Below are 21,677 nucleotides of genomic sequence, written 5' to 3'. Positions count from 1 at the left end.
CAGCATTCTTGCCTGGAGGAGTCCAAGGACAGAGGAGCCTGGCGGGCTGGAGTCTGTGGGGTCGCAGAGTCAGACACGACTGACACACTGTTGCTTTCACAAGCAGTATATAGCTGGGCTTGAGGTTTCAGTTCAGCGCGACTTTTACATTCTTTTAATTAGAAATTTCAGTCTTTTAAATTTAATTTGATCACTCATATTTCTTGGATGTGTTATTATACTGTTTTTATTCATCCTGCTTTATCTTCTCTTTTCTTTCTGGCCTGCCTCTGGATTAATGCTTTTCCCCTCTATTAGCTTTTGGTTCAAAGACAAGCAATAAAAGGACTAATAGATTTCTTTATGGTATAAAATTTAAAATGTTTGAACATAAAGAATAATTAACATAAAGACCACTTAAAAAACAGGGAGAAATACTTGTTTCATAATTGCCAAAGGGCTAATACGTTTACTACAAAGAGAGTTCCTGAAAGCGAATAAGGAAAAAAATATCCTAAGGGACTTCCCTGGAGTCCAGTCACTAAGACTCTGAGGGCCCACTGCAGGGGCCCAGGGCTCCATCCCCGGTCAGCAAATTAGTGCCACCGCTAGAGATCCTGCGTGTTGCAACCAAGACCCGGAGAGGCCAAACAAGTACATATTTTAAAATTTAAAAATATTCTGATATAAGTGGGCAAATGATATGAACAGGTGATCCACGAAGAAAAAGAAATGTTCAATGAGTAAACAAAAGTTCAGCTTCCATTCATAATTTGGCAAATACAATTAAGTGAATTAATGAGAGACTTACCTTATCAAGTTGGCAAACATTAAACAAAGCTGAAATACTTGCTGTTAGCACAGGTGCCGGGGGAAGGGCACTCTGTGGCGCATCTGATGGCAGATGACCTTTTGGGAGGCGTTTAGGGGCATCCAGCACACCCTCAGGAAGTGTGCATCGTTAAAGACGTGCGTGCCCTCTCTGGCCCCCAAAATCCTCTTCCAGGAATTTGTCCCAAGGAAATAGATTTGGTGTGAAGATATTTATTAGGAAGGCACTTGGGAAATTGTTGTAATTAGCATACATACACACACACACACACGCGCGTGTGCGTGTGGGAGAGGTGGAGTTAAAGGGACACAGCAGCCGAGTGAAAGTGTTCCCACTGAGCAAAACCGGAATAATCTGATAACAAAGGGCTGTCGTGTTGGAGTCTCACCCAGAGAACAGAATGAGTGCCTATGCGTTCATACTGATATAAGTAGGAGACTGAGGAACGTTCCTAACTGCGGGCAGAGCATCCCACCTGACCCCGGTAGACACTGTCGGCAGGAGGACAGAGCCTGACCCCACAAGGGTGTGCTGTGGTTAGTGACTGGCTTTCAAAGGGGAACGAAGGAGGGGCTTTAGAGCAAGCTGGCCAACAGCCCCTCAGGGCAGATCAAGGCCAGCACCCGCAGCGGTGGGCCCTGCTGGAATGAAGCTTGGCCGGGGTCAGTGAGGAGGCACGCCACCTCCATGGTCCCCCTTCCCAGGACCCGCATCCCCCGTGTAACTACGAGAGAAGCATCACACAGACCCCACCGAAGCATATTCCGCCCACCTGACCCGCTCTCCTGAAGACTGTCACGGCCACTAGAGCTAGGAAAGTCTGAGGGCCCGTCACAGCCCCGAGGAGCCCGAGGGGACAGGACGGCTGAACCCAGGGCAGATCCTGGAGCAGAAGGCGGGCAGGAGGGAAGGACGGAGGGAGGAGGAAGGGTGCATGGGCCTTCCGTTCAGTTCAGTTCAGCCGCTCAGCCGTGTCCAACTCTTTGCGACCGCATGAATCGCAGCACGCCAGGCCTCCCTGTCCATCACCAACTCCAGGAGTTCACTCAGACTCACGTCCATCGAGTCGGTGATACCATCCAGCCACCTCATCCTCTGTCGTCCCCTTCTCCTCTTGCCCCCAATCCCTCCCAGCGTCAGAGTCTAATAATGTATCGGCAGCGGGTTCGTTAGCTGTGACCGAGGCTCTGTGCCAAAGTGAGGTGCAAATAACAAGGAGAGCTGGGTGGGCGGTATATGGCAACCCTTTGTGCTGTCTTTACCATTCTTACGTACACCTAAAACTGCTCTAAAACAGAAAGTTTATTTAAGAAATAGACAAAAGTATGCCAGATTACAAAACAGCATATATAATATGATTGGGTTTTGAATCAAAATCGTAGATGAGCATGTGGACGGCAAGGAGACCCAGTGAGTCCATCCTGAAGGAGACCAGCCCTGGGAGTTCTTTGGAAGGACTGACGCTAAAGCTGAAACTCCAGTGCTTTGGGCACCTCATGCGAAGCGTTGACTCATTGGAAAAGACTCTGATGCTGGGAGGGGTTGGGGGCAGGAAGAGAAGGGGACGACAGAGGATGAGGTGGCTGGATGGCATCACGGACTCGATGGACGGGAGTCTGAGTGAACTCCGGGAGATGGTGATGGACAGGGAGGCCTGGCGTGCTGCGATTCATGGGGTCGCAAAGAGTCGGACACGGCTGAGCAACTGAACTGAACTGAAAAGAGCGATAATCCAAATGACACAATGTGACATCCTAACTGTGTGTTTATCAAACTTCCATTTAAAAATAAACTCCCCTTTTGGGGAATGCAATGACTTTCTCTGTGGATGAGTGAACTGCTCACTCTCTTTCTTGCTTTTGTTCTGTCCGATTTCGCTTCGCGTGTTTGTTTCTGTCCCCTGTGCTGGGTCTTTGTTGCTGCGCGGGGTGTTCTCCAGTTGCACTGAGTGAGGGCTACCCCTCAGGTGTGGGACCCGTCTTCACCAAGCTGGCGGCTCTGGTTTTGCACCACGAGATCCAGAGCGTGGGCTCGGCAGTCGTGGTGCTTGGGCTTCCTGGCTCCGTGGCACGTGGGATCCTCCCGGATCAGACTGCAAAGCCGTGTCCCCTGCACTGGCCGGCAGATTCTTTGCCACTGAGCCAGCAGGGAAGCCCCTGCTTCTGGTACTTTAAAGCTCCCTCATTAGGCGCATTCAAGTTTAGGACTGCTGTGTCTTCCTGGCGAGTCAGCCTTTCTTCACTGTGAAATTTTCTCCATTTCTCGTGACACGCTTTGTTTTGCGGTGTCAGCTCCCCATCTTGGTATGTGATTTTCATTTACACTCTTTGCATTTTGTTCTGTCTCTCTTTCCTTGAATTCCTTTGGGTGAATCACAGATTTTTTTTAATATCCAATTTCATTGCCTCCACTGATTTTTTTTTATTTTGTATTGGCATATAACTGATTAACTATGTTGTGATAGTTTCAGGTGAACGGCAAAGGGACCCAGCCATACATATACACGTATCCATCCTCCCCCAAACGCCCCTCCCATCCAGGCTGCCACATGACATTGAGCCGAGTTTCCTGTGCTACACAGTAGGTCCCTGTTGGTTAGCCATTTAAAATGTGGCAGTGTGTACACGTCCATCCCAAACTCCCTAACTGCCCCTACCCCACAGCAACTATAAACTCATTCTCTAAGTCTGTGAGTCTCTTTCTGTCTTGTCAGTTCTATTTGCGTCATTTTTTAGATTCCACATACGAAGGTACGTCATACAACATTTCTCCTCTGTCTGACTTCACTGAGTACGACAGTCTCTAGGTCTGTCCATGTTGTTGCAAATGGCCTGATTCCATTCTTTTCAATGGCCGAGTGACACCCCATTGTATGTCTGTGCCATCTTTTCTATCCACCCCTCTGTCGATGGACACCCAGCCTGCTTCCGTGCCTCGGCCGCTGTACACAGTGCTGCGGCGAACGCTGGGGTGCACGCGTCTTTTCCATCACCGTTTTCTCTGGGCACACGCCCAGGATTGTGGGATTGCTGGATCATACGGTAGCTCCGTTTCTAGTTTTTTAAAGAACCTCCATACTGTTCTCCATCGTGCCTGCACCAACTTGCACCCCACCAACAGTGCAGGAGGGCTTCCTTCTCACTATACCCTCTCCAGCATTTCCTGTCCGTGGATTCTTTGATGATAACCATTCTGGCTGGTGTGGGCTGATACCTCACTGCAGTCTGATTTGTATTTCTCTAGTAATTATCAGTCTTGAAAGTCTTTTCATGTGTCTTTTGGGCATCTGTATGTCCTCTTTGGAGAAATGTTTATTTAGGTCTTCTGCCCATTTGTTGATTAGGTTGTTGGTTTTGATGAGCTGTTTGTAAATTCTGGAGACTAGCACCTTGTCAGTTACATCATTTGCAATACTTTCCCGCCCAATCTATGAGCTTTTTTTGTTTTGTTCATTGTCTCCTTTGCTATGCAAAAGCTTTGAGTTTAAGTAGGTTCCATTTATTGATTTTTATTTCCATCCTGGGAGACAGACTGCATAAAAATATTGCTTTGATTTATGTCAGAGAGTGTTCTGCCTATGTTTTCCTCTAGGAGTTTTATAGTTTGGTCTCACATTTAGGTCTTTAATCCATTTTGAGCTTATTTTTGTGTTTGGTGTTAAAGAATGACCTAATTTCTTTTTTTTTACATGTAGCTGTCCATTTCTCACAGAACTAGAACAAAAAAATCCATTGACTTTTAAAGTCATACTTCTTCTAGTATTGTTTTAGAGGCTGTCCTAGAAATTACAGTGTACAGTCCACGTCTTTAAGCTCATAGCATGCCTTCCGATGGTATTTCACAGCCGTGTAAGAGCCTGAAAACAGCATCATTCCGTACGCTCCCTCTCCCGCCCTTTGTGCTTTTAAGTGCCTGTCATTTTACGTCTATGCTATAAACTGAAAAAAAAAGACACCTTATCTTTTCAAGAATTCAAACTACATACAGGGACTTTGCCAGTAGGGATCTGCCTGCCAGTGCAAGAGACATGGGTTCGACCCTCGGTCTGGGAAGATTCCACGGAACAACTAAGTCCGTGCACCACAGCTGCTAAGCCTGTGCTCCCGGGCCTGTGAGCCACAACTGCCGAAGCCGAGCACCCACGGCTGCTCCTGGGCTCTGCCATGAGAGGAGCCTCCCCGGCCAGAAGCCTGCGCATCACACGGAAGAGCAGCCCCGTGCTCTGCAGCCAGAGAGAGCGCAAGTGCATCAACAAAGACCCAGCACAGCCAAAAACAGACGAGCAGAGAGACAGCTGAAAAGCACACATAAACGAGAGATCGCTACTGTTGTTTAGTCGCTTATTGCCGTCTGACACTTTGCAACCCCATGGACTGTAGCCCGCCAGGTTCCTCTGCCCATGGGATTTCTCAAGCAAGAATACCACAGTGGGCATCCATCACCTTCTCCAGGAAATCTTCTTGACACGGGGATCAAAGTCACGTCTCTTGCATTACAGGCTGATTCTTTACCACTGAGCCGTCAGGGAAGTCACATATATATATAGGGGTGTGTGTGTGTGTGTGTGTGTGTGTGTGTGTGTGTGTGTGTATACACACACAATGAACTATGCAAAATAAAGACTGCAATGTTTTCCATATTTGTCTCGATAGTCACCCATTCTGGTGCCCTTTATTCCTTTAAGAAGATCCAGAGTTTCATGACGTATCATTCCTCTTGATCCCAAAGGACTTCTTACAGTATTTCTCATAGAGCAGGTCTATGACACACATTTTCCAGATTTTGTGGATCTCAAATTGTCCCTATTTTGCCTTAATGTTTGAAAGAGACTTCTCTGGACCTAGGCGTCTAGACTGACTTCCTTCCAGCACGGCGAGGATACGTGTTCCATTGTCTCCTGGTTTCTGCTCTTTCTACAAAAAGTCGGCTGTAATTCATTTTCCCTTGGGTGGTTTTCAAGGTTCTTTTTATCTTTGGTTTCCATGAGTTTGACTTTAGTGTGCCTAATGTGCACTTTTCGGAGAAGGCAATGGCACCCCACTCCAGTACTCTTGCCTGGAAAATTCCATGGATGGAGGAGCCTGGTAGGCTGGAGTCCATGGGGTCGCCAAGAGTCGGACACAACTGAGCAACTTCACTTTCACTTTTCACTTTCATGCATGGGAGAAGGAAATGGCAACCCACTCCAGTACTCTTGCCTGGAGAATCCCAGGGACGGCGGAGCCTGGGGGGCTGCCGTCTATGGGGTCGCACAGAGTCGGGCGCGACTGTAGCACCTCGGCAGCAGCAGCAGTGTGCACTTCTATCTGTTTCTAATGTATTGAGCGTTTGTTGAACTTTTGGGATATGTAGACTGATATCTTTAATCAGTTTTGGAAAGTTGTCAGCCATTATACCTTCAAATGTTTCTTCTCCCTCATTCTCTCTGTTCTCCTTGTGAGATGCCAAATTTATGCAGGTTAGAACATGACTGTGCGACTAAACTGAACTGAACTGAACTGAACTGGAACATTTGATATTGACTCACAGATCTTCATCAGTGGGTTAGATGTGATATTTAGTTTCATCTTCAAGGGAGAAATACCCAAGTATGGACGACACAAACGGCTGCACCTTCGCTGTGCAGTAAGGACAGGCTAGGCTATGCTCAAAGGCTTACACAAACAAGAGCTCACTTTTTGCTCATACAGCATGTCCCTCTTGGGTCAGCTGGAGCTATTTAGGAACAGAGTCCAGCCTGCATCTGGAACACTGACGGCTGTTATGGCAGAGGAAGAAGAAAGTATGGATAGCCACGGTTGGCTCTTCTACCCATCCGTGAAAAATATCGTTTCTGTTCACATATTGTTGGTATCAAGTCATATGGCCAAACCTGAGTCAATGGGCAAGGAAGCACACTCTTCCTCTAAGGACAGAGAACAGTGTGTCTGAATAATAACCTTCCACCACAGTCCACCCTTCTGACCACACACAATTGCTTTCCTCCCCCTTGACAAGAGTGACCATCCAAAGTCCCAGGTGGTAGGTCATCAGGATTGTGTTTATATCAGGTCTTGATCTGGAGGCCAAAGAACTAAGAAGTTGAGTCTACCTTCCATGCCACACGTGTGATAGGCAGGGGCTGGGGGGGAGGGCAGGGCTGAGATGGCCACAGTGAGCACTCCTGTGTGGGAAGCAGGAGTGGGAGGCACACGGTGTCACTGGTCCGCCGCAGCTCTGATCTCTCACTGGGCAGGGGCTGAGAGGCCTTCTCGAAAAGGACCCTTGCTCAGTTGCCTGTTCGCCGTGGCCATTTTCTCCACTCCTGGGACCTCCTTTTCCACTCTCTTTCTTGGCTACATGTAAGAGGCACTGAAGGATTTCTTTTCCTTGGAGAAATGAGCATGTTTCCTGGGCTGTTTCTTGGTTATCGAAGGCACCGGGCCCAAGTTTTGCAATCACCATCTCTTTCAGCGCAGCCCAGAGGCACAGGGCTCCGAAACACAGCCAGCCCTCTCTGACTTCAGTCAGCTCCATGTGCCAACAGACACACCCACAATCCACCGAGACGGAGATTCACCCTCTCTCTGGACTTCAACGCAGGTACCTGAAGCTTATCAGGAACTGGGAGAAAGCTACATTAGTCTCTGCAAGGACTTATGGGTGTCACCTTAAGTCTTTCAGAGATGTTAACAGTAGGCATCAGAGCCATCCAGCTACTTTGTGGAAGGCAGTGCTTTGATCAGCTTTTGCCATTCAGAGCCCTTTTCAGATTCACCTTTTACTCGTTGTAGGTGAGAGTCATTTCTATACTCAGATGTGTAAACTTTCTGTGTTTTGAAATCTCCTTATTTCTTTTCATCCCTGTTTGTACACCAGGTCGTTCTTTTCTGAGTGTCTCTCACGGTGCCTTGCCCCATGCAGACAGCAGCCACCAAACCACACTCTAGCATTCTGCTGGCCCGAAACCTCAGCTCATTAGGGTTTGATATTGGTGCTCGTGTCCAACTCTTGAGACCCCTGGACTGTAGTCTGCCAGGCTCCTCTGTCCATGGGATTTCCCAGGCAAGCATACTGGAGTGGGTTGCCATTGCCTTCTCCAGGGCATCTTCCCAACCCAGGAATCAAACCTGGGTCTCCATCTACTTCACAAGTTAGTGACAGTTTTACCAACTGTCATACATACCACGTACCTTGGGCTTTCCTAGTGGTTCAGCTGGTAAAGAATCTGACTGCAATGAGGGAGACCTGGATTTGATCCCTGGGTTGGGAAGATCCTCTGGAGTGGAATACTACCCACTCCAGTATTCTGGCCTTGAGAATTCCATGGATGGGGTCGCAAAGAGCTGGACACGACTGAGCGACTTTCACGTATACTATGTGCCAAGTGCCTCCCTCCAGCCCCCAGCAGATGCCCCTCACTGCAGTCCCCCAGGCCCTGGAGCCAGTGCTGCGGTTTTAGGACTCCAGGCAGTGGTATCTCACTCCTGGCACCCAGTCCTGTAGACTCTATGACAGGCCAAGTTATAGCACCACATAAGTCACTCTGAAGCCACACTACCAGCGGCAAGAGTGCCGCGCTTTGCATCGTCACCTCCTTCCCTTCGCAGGGCTGGCCCACCATTTATAATGCAGGACGACCGAGCAGCCTCTGTCAATTTTGCCAAAATAGAGAGAAAAGAGATGGACGAAACGTGCAGTTGCTTAAAACCTCGGTGTAGGTGTGACCCATGTCCCTTTTGCGTACTGCCATTAGCCAGAGTAAATCACACACCCAAGTCTGACATCTACCGGACAGGGGAGCACCATCGTTCCCCAGAGAAGGGGAGCAACCTGCGACACTATCCACCACACCTGCCTGTGAGACAATATCTCAGAGAAGCACCCAAGAAGAGTCCTAAGAAGGAGAGAAACTAATATATTCTGCAGTGAAAATTATTTTTTAAGCTTCAAATCTGAAAATGTTGAGGTGAGCTTTCAACTGATAAGAAATGGTTTTTATCTGCATTTTGTAAAGCTTTTAGGAAACCATCTAATCGGGCACATACATAGTGATTACCGGGAAGGACACCACCTCCACGCAGAAGGTTGTCTTCTGAGCTCAGGTGATGACACTGGACCTGGAGGAGGTGGCTCTGAGGCCTGGCCTGGCTCATACGTGGGGCCAGGGGCAGGCCTGGCTCTCTGGGAATCAAGGCTTTCATCAGGCACATCATAGCTCCACGGATGATCTCCAAGGCTTCTCCCAAGTCTCCATTTTTATATATAATCTACATATTTTCAAAGGTTTTTCAAGAAAATTGTCATTCTTTGAAAATGTTATTACATATTTCAGAATACAACACTGAATTGCCTTTTCACTTTTTGTGTTTCAAACAATAAGCCATTTACATGAAACAAGCATTTTTAAGAGTGTGTTTGATCCTGCGGCTGTCTCACCACGTGCTATTCTAGTCCTCTGTTTGGAACACAAAAATCATTTCCAAAGCAACTAATTATAGTGTAAGTCACAAGCATTGGATTACCGCTGCTGGTAGGAAATTAGAAGCAACCATCATGCAAATACTAAAAGCTTCTTATTTTTTAAGTGCTCCCCAAAACTAGTACAAGATTTTTTTAAAAATGCAGGAAAGACATATACAATATCCAATATAGAAATGAACTTTTCAAGTTGGCTTTGTGAGTGATCAGCTCAGCGTGAATCGGAAGGGAATTATTTTCTGTCTGGGACTTTATACGTTCCCTGGAATCAGTGGAGCTTGCTTGTGTGGACTGTGTCTGGTTCTCTCTCTGTCCCGTGGGTCTGTGTATCGGCTCCTCTGCTAGCACCGCACCCTCCTGATTGCTGCACGTTAGGTCTTAATATCAGGCATGACCCCTCCCACTCTCCGCTTTGCCAAGACTGTTGTTGGTGTTCTAGGGCCATGCCTCTTCATTTAAATTGTAGAGTCCGCTTGTCCTTGTCTACAAAACTTGCTTAGGTTTTAATAGGGACCGAATTAAGCCTACGGATCATTTCAGGGAGAAATGACACATTTGTTCTCTTGTGGCTTCCATTCCGCAAACACAGGATGTCATTCCACTTATCAAACCTTTGATTTCTTTCATCAGCATTTTGTAGTTATAGACATACAGATCCTACACATATTTTGTTAATTGAATACCTGCGTTCGTGTGTGCTAAGTAGCGTCAGTCATGTCTGACTCATTGCGATGCTATGGACTGTAGCCCACCAGGCTCCACTGTCCATGGAATTTTCCAGGCAAGAATAGTGGAGAGGGTTGCCATTTCCTACTCCAGGGAATCTTCCTGACCCAGGGACTGAACCCATATCTCTTATATCTCCTGCACTGGCAGGCGGGTTCTTTACCACTAGCACCACCTGGGAAGGCCAACTGAAGTAAGTATTTCATTATCTTTGGGGTATTCTTGCCTTGAGCACCCCATGAACAGTATAAAAAGGCAAAATGACAGGATACTGAAAGAGGAACTCCCCAGGGCAGTAGCTGCCCAATATGCTCCTGGAGATCAGTGGAGAAATAACTCCAGAAAGAATGAAGGGATGGAGCCAAAGCAGAAACAATACCCAGCTGTGGATGTGACTGGTGATAGAAGCAAGGTCCGATGCTGTAAAGAGCAATGTTGCATCGGAACCTGGAATGTCAGGTCCATGAATCAAGGCAAATTGGAAGTGGTCAAACAGGAGATGGCAAGAGTGAACGTCGACATTCTAGGAATCAGCAAACTAAAATGGACTGGAATGGGTGAATTTAACTCAGATGACCATTATATCTACTACTGCGGGCAGGAATCCCTCAGAAGAAATGGAGTAGCCATCATGGTCAACAAGAGAGTCTGAAATGCAGTACTTGGATACAGTCCCAAAAACGACAGAATGATCTCTGTTCTTCTCCAAGGCAAACCATTCAATATCACGGTAATCCAAGTCTATGCCCCAACCAGTAATGCTGAAGAAGCTGAAGTTGAATGGTTTTATGAAGACCTACAAGACCTTTTAGAACTAACACCCAAAAAAGATGTCCTTTTCATTATAGGGGACTGGAATGCAAAAGTAGGAAGTCAAGAAACACCTGGAGTAACAGGCAAATTTGGCCTTGGAATGCAGAATGAAGCAGGGCAAAGACTAATAGAGTTTTGCCAAGAAAATGCACTGGTCATAGCAAACACCCGCTTCCAACAACACAAGAGAAGACTCTACACGTGGACATCACCAGATGGTCCACACCGAAATCAGACTGATTATATTCTTTGCAGCCAAAGATGGAGAAGCTCTATACAGTCAACAAAAACAAGACCGGGAGCTGACTGTGGCTCAGATCATGAACTCCTTATTACCAAATTCAGACTCAAATTGAAGAAAGTAGGGAAAACCGCTAGACCATTCAGGTATGACCCAAATCAAATCCCTTATGATTATACACTGGAAGTGAGAAATAGATTTAACGGCCTAGATCTGACAGATAGAGTGCCTGACGAACTATGGAATGAGGTTCGTGACAGTGTACAGGAGACAGGGATCAAGACCATCCCCATGGAAAAGAAATGCAAAAAAGCAAAATGGCTGTCTGAGAAGGCCTTACAAATAGCTGTGAAAAGAAGAGAAGTGAAAAGCAAAGGAGAAAAGGAAAGATAAAAGCATCTGAATGCAGAGTTCCAGAGAATAGCAAGAAGAGATAAGAAAGACTTCCTCAGCAATCAATGCAAAGAAATAGAGGAAAAGAACAGAATGGGAAAGACTAGAGATCTCTTCAAGAAAATTAGAAACACCAAGGGAACATTTCACGCAAAGATGGGGTCAATAAAGGACAGAAATGGTATGGACCTAACAGAAGCAAAAGGTATTAAGAAGAGGGGGCGAGAATACACAGAAGAACTATACAAAAAAGATCTTCATGACCCAGATAATCACGATGGTGTGATCACTCATCTAGAGCCAGACATCCTGGAATGTGAAGTCAAGGGGGCCTTAGAAAGCATCACTACCAACAAAGCTAGTAGAGGTGACAGAATTCCAGTTGAGCTCTTTCTATTCCTGAAAGATGATCCTGTGAAAGTGCTGCACTCAATATGCCAGCAAATTTGGAAAACTCAGCAGTGGCCACAGGACTGGAAAAGGTCAGTTTTCATTCCAGTCCCAAAGAAAAGCAATGCCAAAGAATGCTCAAACTACTGCACAATTGTACTCATCTCACATGCTAGTAAAGTAATGCTCAAAATTCTCCAAGCCAGGCTTCAGCAATACGTGAACCGTGAACTTCCAGATGTTCAAGCTGGTTTTAGAAAAGGCAGAAGCAGCAAAGATCAAATTGCCAACATCCGCTGGATCATGGAAAAAGCAAGAGAGTTCCAGAAAAACATCTATTTCTGCTTTAGTGACTATGCCAAAGCCTTTGACTGTGTGGACCACAATAAACTGTGGAAAATTCTTCAAGAGATGGGAATACCAGAGCACCTGACCTGCCTCTTGAGAAACCTATATGCAGGTCAGGAAGCAACAGTTAGAACTGGACATGGAACAACAGACTGGTTCCAAATAGGAAAAGGAGTACGTCAAGGCTGTATCTTGTCACCCTGCTTATTTAACTTCTATGCAGAGTACATCATGAGAAACGCTGGGCTGGAAGAAGCACAAGCTGGAATTAAGATTGCCAGGAGAAATATCAATAACCTCAGATATGCAGATGACACCACCCTTATGGCAGAAAGTGAAGAGGAACTAAAAAGCCTCTTGATGAAAGTGAAAGAGGAGAGTGAAAAAGTTGGCTTAAAGCTCAACATTCAGAAAACAAAGATCATGGCATCCAGTCCCATCACCTCATGGGAAATAGAAGGGTAAACAGTGGAAACAGTGTCAGACTTTATTTTTTTGGGCTCCAAAATCACTGCAGATGGTGATTGCAGCCATGAAATTAAAAGACACTTACTCCTTGGAAGAGAAATTATGACCAACCTAGATAGCATATTGAAAAGCAGGGATATTACTTTGCCAACAAAGGTCCGTCTAGTCAAGGCTATGGTTTTTCCAGTGGTCATGTATGGATGTGAGAGTTGGACTGTGAAGAAGGCTGGGTGCTGAAGAATTGGTGCTTTTGAACTGTGGTGTTGGAGAAGACTCTCGAGAGTCCCTTGGACTGCAAGGAGATCCAATCAGTCCCTCTTAAAGGAGATCAGCCCTGGGATTTCTTTGGAAGGAATGATGCTGAAGGTGAAACTCCAGTACTTTGGCCACCTTATGCAAAAAGTTGACTCATTGGGAAAGACTCTGATGCTGGGAGGGATTGGGGGCAGGAGGAGAAGGGGACGACAGAGGATGAGATGGCTGGATGGCATCACGGACTTGATGGATGCAAGTCTGAGTGAACTCCAGGAGATGGTGATGGACAGGGAGGCCTGGCGTGCTGCGATTCATGGGGTCGCAAAGAGTCGGACACGACTGAGCGACTGAACTGAACTGAAGACTTCCTATCTAGACAATCATACCACCTACAAATACAGCTTTATATCTTCCTTTCCAATCTGTATACCATTTATTTCTTTTCCTTGACTCATTTAGTGGCCAGAACTTCCACATTCAGTACTAATAAGTTGTTACTGATCTTTTTTTAAGAGTTATTTATTTTAATTGGAGGCTAATTACAGTATTGTGGTGGGTTTTGGCATGCATTCACATGAATCAGCCATGGGTGTACATGTGTTCCCCATCCTGAACCCCCCTCCCGCCTCCCTCCCATCCCATGCCTCAGGGTCATCCCAGTGCACCGGCCCTGGGCACCCTGTCTCATGCATCCAACCTGGACTGGAAGGCATGCAGCCTTCTCCCATGTAATACGCTGTTGGCTGTAGTTTGTTTTAATAGACGTTCTTTATCAAGCTGCAGTTGCTCCCCTGTATTTCTAAATTCCTAAGAGTTTTCACCATGAACGGGTGCTGGATTTTGTCAGGTGCTTTGTCTGGGTCAATGGATATCATCATATTATTTTTATTCTTTGGCCTGATCATATATTGGACCACACTGTTTGATTTTCTAATATTAAACCAGCCTTGCCCATCTGGAATAAATCCCACTTGGACACAGTGTATAAATTTTTGTGTTGTTGGATTTGGTTTGCTAATATTTTGCTGAGGAGTTTTCACATCTAAATTCAGGAGTGATATTGGTCTGTGTGGGGCTTTGTTTTATTCTGTTTTCACTCTTTGTCTGGTTTCGGTATTGGGACAATACTAGCTTCTCAAGTATGACTGGGAAGTGCTCCTCTTCTACTTTCTGAAAGGGGTCGTATAAAACTGGTGTTAATTCTTTTAACATTTGGCAAAATATTCCATGGAAGACATCTGGCCCTGCAGATTTCCTTACCAGGAGATTTTAAATGAAAAGTTCAAGGAATATTCATGTTATCTATTTCATCAGAGTGGGGTTTTGATAGTTTGTGGTTTTCAAGAAATCGATCCATTTCTTGTGAATTTTTGAGCAAAAATTGTTTATAGCATTTCCTTACTGTCTCCTTGATGTCTGCAGAATCCGTTTAGTAATAACGTGCTAACATCCTGTACTGATTCCATCCTGAGTTTGATGGTTTGTGTCTTCCCTATTTTTGCTTTTGTCAGTCTTGCTAGAGTCTGATGGTTTTATTTTCTTTGAAGAATCAACCTTTCCCACTGCTTTTTGCTGCTGTTTTCTGCCTCTCAATTCCATGGGTCGCTGCCCTTGTCTCCACTGTCTCCTTCCTCCGTCCTCATCCTTCTCGGGCTTCTTGCGGCAGAGGCTCAGGCTGCTCGTCTGAGGCCTCTCCTCCTCCCTGATGGCACATTAGGTGCTGTGCACTCTCCTCCTGCTCGGCTTCAGCTTCATCCTTCGCCTGACACTTTGACAAGAATGTGTTTCTCTAACGCTTGGTCAGCAACAGCCAGAGTCACTCTTGGCTCGCTGCACAAAACACACCCTTGGTGATCTATGCACAACCACTCCCATAGAATCACAGACAGATTCTCTCACACACTGTAAGGAGAACTCCAGGGCACCATTCCATCAACACACTCAGATGGCAGTGAAGCGCAAACGTGAACCAGGCAAGCAAAACACTCTTCCTGCCTGGGTAGAAGCACTTTTCTCAGACTTTGCACACCTCTGGAAAGCGGGCAGGGGTATTATTAAATCTATTCCATGCCTTGAAAATTTTATGTTGTCTTATATCCTTACTGGAGAGAAGCTGAAATGGAAGAAAGTGCGTCTTCTGGGAAGAAGCACAGAGAAAGCTGGGGTGAGCAAAACACCCAGGTGGATTTGTGTAAAGGTGTAGGAGAGGGAAAGAGACAACGATAGAGAATAAGACAAGATCCTCAACATCCGCAGTCAGCAAGGCCGTGCAAACCAAACCGCAAAGTACCACTTTACACCCACAGGGATGGCTAGAATCAAGAAGACAGAGATAACCGGTGCTGGCAAGAAGGTGGGTAAGCTGGAGACCTGTGCACTGTTTGTGGGGTATAAAATGGTGCAGCTATTTTGGAAACTAGTTCAATAGTTCCTTAAAAAATTAAATATAGTTGCTACTGCTGTGATATGAATTGCACACTTAAAAATGGTTGAGATGATAAATTTTGTTATTTTACCACAATTTTAAAAAGTTAAACATAGAATTACCATATGACTCAGAAGTTCTACTCCTAGGTATCTATCCAAGAGAAATGAAAACATATTTCCATATAAAGTTTTGTGCATGGATGTTCACAGCAGTATTATTCATAACAGTCAGAAGGTGGAAACAACCCAAATATACATCAGCTGATACAGGGATAAATAAATGGAATATGGAATATTATTTGCTTATTTATACTAATATATATTAGTATGTATATAATATATATTCCATAATTTTATATAGTCAATAATTTTATATATTATATAGTTCCATAATTCCATTCTCTTCCACAATTTTATATACACAGAATACATTATTCCATAGAAAGGAATATTATTCAGCCATAAAAAAGAATGCAGTATTGATACATGCTTCGCCATGGATGGACCTTGAAAACATTAAGTTCAGTGAGAGAAGACAGTTACAAAAGGCCATACTCTGTATGATTCCTTTACTGTGAATTGTCCAGAGCAGCCGAATGTGCAGAGACAGAAGGCAGACGGATGCTCTCCACGGGGGAGGAAGGGTGAGGACTGACTCCTGGGGGTGGGCTTCCTCTTTAAGGAATGGAGACGCTCTGGAATTAGACAGTGATGGTGGCTGCCAAACCTTGTGAATGTACCGATACCCACTCAACGGTATACTTTAAAAGGGTGAATTTTATGGTGTGCGAATTATATCACAGTTTTTAAGAGTACACAGGACACACTAAGGGAAGGGCCTTTCCCTGGGAGCCGCGGGGGGAGCAAGCTCCAGGACTTGGCAGCACCGGGTCGACCTGGCCTCTGAGAGCCGCTGAGCTGGGGGTGGGCGGGAGGGGCGGCAGGCTCTGAGCCTGCTCTTGCTGACTCTGGACCTCGGGACAACTGCATCCCCAAGAAAGGCGCTCATCGCCTTAGATGGGAGGAGTCCCAGGCTTCAGACTGAAAGAAGAGAAGCCTAGGCAGGCAAACGAGAAAGCAAGAACGAGCCGGCAGTGAGAAGGGACGGGAGTTAAGTGCAGGCTTGTTTTCCCCCAAACAGCAGCCGAGGGCGCAGGGGCCCAACGCTGGGGTCGCCACCAGGCTGCCTGCAGGCCCTGGGCTCTGTCTTCTCCGGCTGACACCCATCTGGAGGGCACGCGTGACTTTCACTTTTGATTTTTCGATATTTCTGGTACATTCCTCAGCAATCAACGCCCCTTCTGGAGCTGAAGAACAACCACCTCTTTCATACTTAGGAGACGCTTGGCATCCAGCTATCTGCTCTTTTCAAAAAGATTAACTCCTAGAGAAAAACATAACTTCTTATTGAAAACAGGTTTGGACCAACTTCAGGTTTTTAAAATCAAGCCTGCATTCCTGTGGATCTGATACTGTTATGAGCGCGTATATCTTACCACTGTGAAGTCAGGGTGGAAAATACATCATCTCTCTCCGATTCCTGGAATAACTTCAAAAGTTCTGGGTCCCCAGATAAGTGTGCAAGAATGCGCAATTCAATCTGCGAAAAGTCTGTCAGACAGAGCTCTGTGTTAATTCAGAACCCATCCACACACGCCTCATTGTTGCCGCCCAGCCCAAGCGACCTCACTTTCCCCTCCCATGGGGAATCAAGGTCGGCACGCCCACCTCCCAGCTGCCAGGCCCCTGGGCGTCTGGGCTGTTCGCCATCCCTGGGGCTAAGAGTCCATGAGACCTCTTCCGTAAGGCTGGCAAGCCCTCCAGGGGGCCGCACTCATTGATCGAGTCACCAGAACATCAGAGGTTCAGAAAGGGCTCTCTCTGTGCCAGGCTGTGTGCCTGGGGTATGCTAGCGAACAAGACAGATGATGGTCCCTTCCCGTGTGGAGCTTCTACTCGAGGAGAGGGAGACGGTTTGGGTGAATTATTCGGTGTGTTGGAAGGCGAGCAATAAAACAGGAAACGCAGATCGAGAGGAGGAGGCTCCAGAGTGAGTGTGTGTGTGTGGGGGGGTTGCTGCTGTGGCATGTCCTCGAGAAAGGGACGAGGTAGCAGAGGCAAGGAGGCTGGAGGAGGCAGCGAGACCACGCGTGGGGAGAAGTCTCCATGCGGGGCTGGCGGCGGGGCTGAGGGCAGAGGGGCCGGCATGGCTGCAGCGCGGGAAGGGGCGCCAGGGGGCGGGACAGAGGGGGCCTGGCAGGGAATCTGGGCTCTAGACGCAGTCACGTGAAGCAGCCCAGGAGGCAGAGCTGCTCTCGTCTACTGTGCAGGAGAAACCTCGGCTTCGTATAAATATCTGCCTCGGGGTTTACCCTCAAGAATGAGTTCTGTAAGCACCTTTGGATTATTCAGTTTCTAAGCATTTGAACACGTGAAACACGTAACGTGCGCCCCAGGGACACGGTGTGTCTACTGTGGCTGGCGCGTACCTGCTGCCAGGAAGGTGTGGCCTTCGGATGAAACAAATGCCGTCCTTGGGGAGATGCTGAGTTCGTCCTCGTCACCTGAATCATTATGAGTTCAAGAGCACTTGGTGAGCTGATCGTGAGCTGATTCATAGCTATTCCTCACACACAGTTATTTTAACATCACTTGGAAGTCAGAAGAATATTTTCCTGCTTTTTCTTAATGCAATTTTAAAACAGCATAAGACTGCTGAAAGCAAACTAGATTTTCTGCTGTTAAAATTTCCTGTTCTGTCTAGAATTCTTAGCGAAGAAAAGGTCAAACACTGACCCTCTGCGCCTCACCGACAGGAGGCCTCCTTCGGGGAAGGTCTCCCACGGAATGTGCGGTGAAGGGCTGGCGGAGGCCAAGCTGCTGCCCACCCCCAGGAGCTCTGTCCACGTGCAACGACGTGCGCGTCACTGGAGCTCATGGCGCCTCACTGCTTGGCTTCGGCCTTCTGGGAGCAGCAGTTCCCGAAGCCAAGGGGGCAGGAGTTTCCTGGGAACGGGACACAGAGCCTGGCTTTGCTCAGACTTGACCTTTTCTCGTTTAGAAATATCATCACCCACATGGCAGTGGAGTGGGTCGAGAGAAAGAAGAGCGTGACTACGTTTTGCAAACACGTCCAGTAATTTTCAGACCTTAATACAAGCCAGCTCCATTGTCTCTCTCTCTCTTCTCTGTTGTGAATCTGGTGGGGGAGAGGCGGTGGGAGGGGACCCACTCCCCTGTGGTAATTTTTCATCCATTTTCACTTAGAAACCGCTAGAGGGGAGGGGCCGTGCCACTTTAGCTGGGTTTTGTTTTTCAGTGTATATTTAAATCCCGGTCACGCAAACACAGAGGAGAACTTCAGGAAAGAAAAGCAGTTACTTAGATAGAAAAACAATTACAAACATTTCCAGGCTTTTAAAAAAACGTTGCTCAAGATTTTTGTGAAGTAAAAAGAAATGTGTTACCTTTAAAATTTTGAGGTTTAGTTATCTGAATCGGGTGCTTGGAGATACCTTGGATATTCTGCGAATAATAAAGGGGAAACTGCCTTAGCTGAAATATCTTCTCTTAATCTGAATCATTTAACAGTATTTAAAATGTGTTACATTTAAAATATATATATTTTTTATTGGAGAAGGAAATGGCAACCCACTCCAGTATTTTTCCTGGAAAAGTGCATGGACAGAGGAGCCCGGTGGGCTGCAGTCCATGGGGTCATATGACGGAACACGCACGCCTGAGGAGGGGGAGAGAGATGGGTTGGTAGCAGTAAACTGGAAGAACTAAAGACATACTTATTTATTTGGCTGCCCCAGGTCTTAGCTGCGGCATTTGAACTCTCAGGGATGGCATCTGGGATCCAGTTCCCTGAGCAGGGATGGAACCTGCATTGGGAGCTCAGAGTCTTTGCCATTGGACCACCAGGGAGGCCCCTAAAATGTGCCGCACTTCATTAAACACTAACAAAATAACTAACGCCAATGCATTATGCATATGTGTGCCAACACTTAATACAACTAACACTGAAACACAGTTTGGGTGGGTAGACCAAAGTATCAATGTAGAGTCAATATATAAAAATCAATTCAATCTTTACATAGTGCCAATGAGTGATCAGACACTGAAATTAAATAAACAATGCCATTTATATTAATAACAGCACCCCCAAAACATTCAGGTATAAACTTGTATGTTGAAAACTACAGAACCTGATAAAAGAAAATTAATAGTCCTAAATAGATGGAAAGATATACCATGTTCATGGATCAGAACATTCAACATTAATATGCCAATGACTCCCAAACTGATCTATAAATTCAATACAATCCTAATTAAAATACTAGCAGTATTTTTCTTAGTTATCAACAAGCTGATTCTATAAATTATGGATTATAAATATAAATGCAAAATGCAAAACTCTAAAACTTTTAGAGGAGAATTTAAGAGAAAATCTTTGTAATCTTGCATTAGACAAAGAATTCTTAGATATACCCCTTCAGAATGGTCCATAAAGAAAATGAAAAACTGGGCTCCATCAAACTTACTTTTGTTTTTTGCAAATCACGTTGGATTCAAAACATAAAAGACTCTCAGACTTCCCTGGTGGTTCAGTGGCTAAGACTCTGCCGTCCCATGCAGGGGTCATGGGTTCAATCCCTGTTCAGGGAACTAGATTCCACATGCCATATAGTACAGCCAAAAAAAAAAAAAAAAGAACTCTCAAAAAAAGTTAGCAATGGAAGGTACTTCCAGAATGGCAGAGTGAGGAGCCTGCCAACCCACTCTATGAAGGGTTATCCTGATGCTAAAACCAGACACCAAATACAACATCCTCCACAAACAGGCACAAGGACCCTCAGTCAACATTAGCACGCTGAAACGAGCAACACACAAAAAGGGTTTTGTACACAGCCAACGGGGGCTTATCTCAGAAATGCAAAAAAAAAAAACCAAACATTAATATAGTACACCAGATTAGTAGGATAAAGGACAAAAACACGTCCTCACCACAACAGGACATAAGCATTCAACAAAAGTCCAACACTCTTTCATATTAAAACATTTCCATTTTCTAGGAAGAGACTTTGAAGATGTAGAACAGACTTCTACAAAATTAACTCACTCTGAGTATTGTCAGGGGCTATAGCTGTATAAGATAGGATATGGTCTCTAACTAATGGCATGTCAAACTAGGATCGGACCAGACTGTAACTAAACGTGCTCGGCTAAAAGCCCTTGGTGAGCAGAGCTTGGTGTAAGTTCATCCGGCAAGCAAGGACTCGGCTCCTAAAATCATTTCCCTTCCACGGCCCATAAAACTTCAGCTTAATGAAAGTTGCTTTACCAATGGAAAGAGGGATAAAGAAGCTTATTTGTCCTGAGAAAGCAGAAATGTGATTACCTTTAGATAAAGATGAAGGAAACTTTTTAATAATTAAGTGCTACTTTTTATGTTTTACAATATAACAAATAATCAAATAACAGTGAGTGCTCACTGTGGTGTCCGACTCTTTGTGACCCCATGGACTGCAGCACGCTAGGTTCCTCTGTCCATAGAAATTTCCAGGCAAGAATACTGGAGCGGGTTGCCATTTCCTACTCCAGGGGATCTTCCCAACCCAGGGAATGAATCTGGGTCTCTTTCATTTCCTGTGTTGGTAGGCGGAAGCTTTACCACTGCACCAATTTGGAAGCCCCCCCAAAATAACAGAAACTTCACTAAAAATCTAACCCGTATAGCACACTTTATACACTATAGCACACTATATAACAGTCTATAGTTTGAACATTTTAAGGAAAGTTAAAATGCATATTTTGTCCTTTGAGCATATGACAGAATGCATGCTAAGAAGGGGCTTGAAGGGTATAGCTTTTTCTTCCCCCACCACGGCTGATAGATGTGAGCTCAATTCCCAGGCAACTTTCACTCATCTCAAATGGCGTCTTCTTTTCTGTTATTACACGGAAGCCGCTCTGCCCACAGTGAGCAGAAGGGAGGCTCTGGCATCTGACTCTGGCAGAGAACCTCAACCTTGAACACCGTCTTTCACTGTCAAGTTGCAGGGAAAGAAGAGTTTAAGGCTTAGTTCCCTTAAGTTAATCTTAAAACAAGCCAGATAAAAATGTTGTTAATGCTACCTGGAGACTAGAGGAAGGCACAATCACCAAGTAAGAAAAAGTAAATTACTTTCAATCAGAACTGCCTTAATGAAGTGTCCTAAATGTGTCTAGAGATAAGTTATTAAAATTAAATCGGCTGTTAAAGATAGAACCAGAATCTTTTGATGGAGAACATAAAAAACTCTATAAATATAATCTTCTATCAAGGTAATTTTTTTAAAT

General features: G+C 45.6%; 1 protein-coding gene across 1 annotated transcript in view; it reads right to left on the bottom strand.

Annotated features, from left to right (window-relative positions):
• POLN (DNA polymerase nu) overlaps positions 1 to 21,677 on the bottom strand; it is a 142,448-nt gene that overhangs the window by 41,749 nt on the left and 79,022 nt on the right. The window contains exons 15-17 of the mRNA XM_068974993.1: positions 18,800 to 18,857; positions 17,822 to 17,896; positions 16,829 to 16,943 (exon numbers count right to left, since the gene is read on the bottom strand). Of these exons, the coding sequence (XP_068831094.1) occupies positions 16,829 to 16,943; positions 17,822 to 17,896; positions 18,800 to 18,857 (248 nt within the window). The remainder of the gene's footprint in view (positions 1 to 16,828; positions 16,944 to 17,821; positions 17,897 to 18,799; positions 18,858 to 21,677) is intronic.

The sequence above is a fragment of the Capricornis sumatraensis genome, chromosome 7, assembly GCF_032405125.1.
Source record: "Capricornis sumatraensis isolate serow.1 chromosome 7, serow.2, whole genome shotgun sequence".
In the NCBI taxonomy this organism is placed as follows: Eukaryota; Metazoa; Chordata; class Mammalia; order Artiodactyla; family Bovidae; genus Capricornis; species Capricornis sumatraensis.
This window is presented reverse-complemented; position numbering and strand designations above follow the sequence as displayed.